General features: G+C 44.9%; 1 protein-coding gene across 1 annotated transcript; it reads right to left on the bottom strand.

Annotated features, from left to right (window-relative positions):
- Nucleotides 1-1,014: 1,014 nt before the first annotated feature.
- GNG11 (G protein subunit gamma 11) lies at nt 1,015-5,075 on the bottom strand. The gene is made up of 2 exons (XM_081147000.1): nt 4,861-5,075; nt 1,015-1,430 (listed from the first exon to the last, which is right to left on the bottom strand). The coding sequence occupies exons 1-2, from the start codon at nt 4,954-4,956 to the stop codon at nt 1,305-1,307; spliced, it is 222 nt and encodes a 73-aa protein (XP_081003126.1). The 5' UTR covers nt 4,957-5,075; the 3' UTR covers nt 1,015-1,304.
- Nucleotides 5,076-5,400: the final 325 nt, after the last annotated feature.

The following is a 5,400-nucleotide window of genomic DNA, read 5'->3' as shown; positions in this document are numbered from 1 at the left end:
ATGCCCCCGGGGTATCCTGTTCTTTTGCAGGGAGGGAACGGAAAGTATTTTCAGTGAGGGTGCTGATAGACTTTAGGAAGCTGCTAAGAGGTCATGAGCACCTCTCTGGCTTGATAAGTTACACCTACGCCTCTAGGCAGGCGAAAAGGCCCGATCAAGGAGAAACCTGGAAGAAAGGTCCCTTTCTTTGAAGTCCGACATGCAGGTGCTTTCTCAGGCAACAGAAGAAAACTGTTGGATTCGATCAGACCACGCATTCTGGCTAAAACTGCGGCAGCTGTGACCCACTATGAAAAGTTAAGCCACGGACTGGGAAAAGGTATTTGCAACACCTTATTGACAAAGGACGAATGATCAGAAGTAGAGGGAGAATTCCTACAAGTCAACGACGAAAAAGTCAAGCAAATTTTAGACACAGGCAAAAGATTAACTGGTTCCTTTGGAGGAACAGGGAAAGAGGTGTGCTTGGCCCAGGCCTGCTGGAAAAGGCTGGCAGGAGCCGAGGCAGAGCCAAGTGCCTGTGCCAATGCCACACAGCTGCAGGGTTGGGATGCCCAAGACCTCGAGACCACGTGGGCGATGCAGCGCCCTGGGGGTGAACATCCCGAGCCGGCCCCCCCTCCGTGTGCTCATGATCCCCGATCCCCAGTCCCCCCGCTTTCCCACGGCCAGGGAGGCAGCAACACCCTGAACAAGATGTATGCGATGATAAACTCAGGAAGTGGTTTGGCCTGGTTCCTTCCTCACGCGGATCATCTGACTCCTGTCAGCATTAGGGATGCTACTCACTCAGTTCCCTAATATTACGGTTAGGTGGAAAACATTGCAGAAGTCCGAGCTCAGCAATGTAAAACCCCTGAGAGGTCTGAAAGCAGAGGGAACTGGCCAGGAGACCTGATCCATCAAACCACCTCATCTTTTGATATAGGTCCCAAACACCCAACATTGCATGGGGAGAAATAATGAAAGTGAATAATAATAATAATAATTGAAAAAGCCTTCAATCGCCAACACTCATTTTCCAGAGATAGCACTTTATTTGAGGCATCAAGCAATATACTGAAAGAGGTGAGCCATGCGCAGGAAACGTCCTAATCTCCATCACTGTCCATGTGACACTCTGTCTCTTAAGGAGGGCAAGTAGCGAGCCAAGACGAGATCTACAAAACCGTATCTAGGCAAGTGCTCGAGCAAGTCCGCTTTCAATTTCGTTTTGCCTCCTTTAAGAGGCACATCGGTTTTATTTCGGAAAACTAAAACAAGCTAGTTCTTCCACGGAGGACAGAGCTTCTCCCCGGGGCTATTTATGAAATAATGCAGCTCCCTTTCTCTTTAAAGGGGTTCTTGTCTTCTGGAATTCCTTTCACCAGAGGATCCTCTCCAGAACGTTCTTCAATGTAGTTTTTTATTTCTTCGGAACATTTAGACACCTGAAGCGGGGGGAAGAAATAGAATGAATTAGGTCAGGATTGGTCAGGCTTTATCACCACTTTTTAGTGAAATTAATAGAATTGGCTACGATCAACGTTTACAACGAGACTAAGAATATTAGAGTGCAGCACAGAGTATGTATGATATCATAAACGGTACAATGGATGTAAAATATATTTCTAACTACGGTCGGGATCAGAAAGTTTGAAAGTCATTGTATTAGGTAAATTATCCTCAGCAATTTCTATTCATTGTGACTCACATGATTTCCTTCCTCTGCTAAAACACAGTTATGACGTGTCCACAATATTTTAGGAACTAAACCATACCCCGCTTTCAATTTTCCATGCTAATGAACAGATGCAGTAGTAAATTCCAAATGTTTTGGGGCATATCCTGCCAAAATTCTCACTTATTATAGGTGTGTGCCACATTCTGAATTTCACAAAATTATAGATGCTTTGGAGAAAGTCTGACTCGGGAAAGGCTGAAGTTGCCCAGTTGTCCCATTCTTTCCCTGCTCAGAATTCCTTCCCCTTAGTTAGTTGCTTGGGGGCAATGATCCTAATAAAAGACATATCTGAGGCTTATTATGCTAATCTGAGAGTGTTGTGTGTATGTAATCATTTTAAACTTTATCTGAAACGGAGAAAGGATTAAAAAGCTTTTTTAAAAAGTCTATTCTTAAGAGACACCTTGCAAGAGTTAAAAAAAAGTACTAATGAGGAAAAAAATAGGATTCATGTCTTAATGAAGGCCTCTATTACTAGTAAGAAATTAGAAGCGAAAATTATAGAATGAAAGCAAATTCCAGGGGAGACCACTTACGACTAGACAAAAATGTCCCCACTCAATTTGTAATCTAGATTACTAATCTTCAAACTGTTTTAATGGTGACCACTAAAACATGTTCACATGTGTATCCCAAAATGTATATAATTATTTACTTATAAATAAGTGCAGATACTACTGTGTCGATACATCATTCATAATTATAAAACATAACCTGGAAATTATTTAAAAATAGAGATTTAAAACTAACCAAAAATAGAAATTTTAATATTTTACTCCCACACCCCAAAGTCTCCTTGCACACCACTGTGGAGGTCACTGATCTAAAATTTAAAACTAGGCATTGTACTTCTCTGGTTAAAATGTGGCAGAATAAAATATTTGCAAGTACCATTTTCTCAGGTAACATCTGCTCTCCATCACTGCTGACATTTAGAGTGTGTACGCTCTAAGTGAAATCTCAGAAGTGAGATGCAAGTATTCATAATGTGGGGTCTGAGGCCACAGAGAAATTTCTGGATAAGATTCAAGTTCCCCTAAGTCGCATCTGTTCTTAAGGAGGCTTCTTCATCATGTTTCCAAAGAGATCTGTAGTATACAAAGTACTCCTCTGATGCATTTCCTTCCATGATCAAGAGGATATGTTTGAACAACAATTAGCTGGAGCCAGAATCCAGCCTGTGAATTTCATGTCCTTGGCCTGAGCAGAGCACACAGCTCAGACATGAACAGTTGATTGACAGAACTAACCAGCGTCACAAGACTGTGTTTTAGTAACTGCCCTATCATTAGCTCTGGTGCCTTAAATGAGGAGCTAGTTAGCGTCATCGGGATTCAGGGTTTGTTTTTTTATTCTTAAAAGTAAGAGGGGTAAGTGATCTCTAAGAGTCATGGTGTTTGTCTAACCTAATACTCTATAATTCAAAGTGCATTATGAAATATGTTTGAATATTATTATTAGGACTTCGATGCATCTCCCTTTATTTCCTAAGGCCATCCTTGAAATTTTCTCTCCCTCTGGCATACAACTGGAGTTTCTGAAGTTGGAAAGCTGACCTAGCAGGGTGTGTCCTAGACGTGGATGTTGGGGAATTGGCAGGGAGGACCTGCTAATGAATGATATTTCCACAGTCAGCTGCATCCAGGCCATGCCCAACTACTAATTTGAAACTTTAAATAACCACAAGACATTTGTCTCTTTTTCCCCTACAACTTCTGCATAGTGATACTAGATATTAAGATGTTCCAACTTTGCAGACAATGCTTTACTTCAGTACATGCAACTCTGTTTAATATGTAACTTCGAAGTTTCACTGTGTGAAAAAACTAAGTGGCCAACACATGCTCTACCGCTGGGGTTTGCCATCCACAAAATCAGTCCCTTAAAGTTTCAAGAAACAAGCCTATTCATTGAGTCCCGTAACACATTTCCTTTAAACATAGCAGTATTGTTATAGCTACAAAAACTGTCAACATGGACAGAAAGGACTTTACACTCCAGAATCTAGAAAGAGCAGGGATTTTGAAGTGAAAGGTTATTTAATTTGAGAACAGAAATGTGTAAAGAGTAAAACTCAAAAAAGCCTGCATCTTCCAAAATGTGCATCCTGAGTACCAAGACTCTTGTCATAAACAGACTTACCATAACTACAACAGGCAGGCAAGTGGCAATTTTACAATACCTGCGTCACTTCCACTGTTGTCTTAATTTTTTTTTCTAGTATGAAACCACAGAGAAATAAAATCAGTTTAAATGTTTCTTGCCATGGAGAAAGGACTAGAACTTTTCCTTTAAAGAAAAACAAAAAAAAAAACCTATCAAAAAAACCTATTCCCTGACTATAGGTTGCCCGATTGAGGAAAAGAGGAAGAAACAAAGGCCCAGTTACTAGTAAGAAATTAAAGTCAAAGTTACAGAACCTCCAATAGATTTCAGTGGAGACTTCTGAGCACTGGGGCATATATTCTCACCGAACTTGTAATCCACTTTGGTGGGCTCTACCCTTTTTCATCATGATCACTAAAAGGAATTTTCGCACGCACCTCAGTATATGTAGAATTGTTGTTAAATAAGCAGGTACTACTGTGCTCGTTCATCGCCTATGAGGCATAAACTGGGAATGATAAAGGGAGGGGAGTTACAGATAAACACAAGGATTGTAATGCTTTGCTTCCCAGCCCCAGGGGACTGCTCCTTGAACACCTCTGGAGAGGCCCCGGTGAAATTCAAAACTAGGTAATTCAAGGCGTTAAATTGTGATTTAAAAAAACCCTTTCAGATACCACTCTTCCCATGACAAAAAAGATCAAGAAACTAAGTAGCCATCTGACTTTCGGAAACCAACTGTCTAACAGCAGGAACGTTTCCAGTGCCTCTCCCCAGCAGGCGCCTCCGACGCCCTGACATTTGCCTTCAGATTCCTCACCGGACCCCAGCCGGCTCCCGACCTCCCGAGATTTCCCACGTCACCTGGCAGCTCCCGGCGCCACCAAAGTCCGGCTTCAAGAGAAGCTGCAGAAACAGAACAAAACTGCAACAACAACGACAGCAAACCTACTTGTTTTGCTGCGACGACCCAGGAAACGCTGACCCCGGATTATTTCAGGGAAGAAACTCTCCCGGGGCAGGCAGCTTACCTGCTGTCTCTGCAACTTCACCTCTTTGCGAAGTTGCTCAACTTCCATCTTCAGCTTTTCCTTTTCTGGCAGATCTTCGATGTGCAGGGCGGGCATCGTCGCCCCGGACCTGGGCCCTCGGGGCGGCTCTGGAAGCGGAGCGGCTGGAAGTGCCGGCAACCAGGGCGCGTCCCCGAAGCGCCGCGCGGCCCGCGCACCCCGCCCGCCGGGCGGGACCGGCCCGCCCCCCGCGCGCTGGCCCCGGCGCCCGACGGCGCAGCGCCTCCCGCCGCCCTGCCCCGCGCCCCCGGACCTCAGCCCCCCCGATCTCTCCAGGTCCCCGCAGCCCCTGGAGGCCTGCCCCGGGGAGCCCGGCGGGCGCTCCGCCCGAGGACCCCGCGCCCCGCCCGCGATCCCGCCGCGCCCTCGGGGACCGGCCTGCGCTGGGGCCCAAGAGTTGGGGGAGCTTTAGCCCACTTTCCTGGAGGAAAAAAAAAAACACACCCGAAGTTTTACTTTTTGTTTCCCCTTTTCCCCCTTTCCCAAGTCATATCCGGGTTT

Source organism: Miniopterus schreibersii (genome assembly GCF_964146895.1).
Source record: "Miniopterus schreibersii genome assembly, chromosome: 9".
NCBI classification, from domain to species: Eukaryota; Metazoa; Chordata; class Mammalia; order Chiroptera; family Miniopteridae; genus Miniopterus; species Miniopterus schreibersii.
Note: the sequence above shows the minus strand (reverse complement) of the source record. Positions and strands in the feature narration are given on the sequence as shown.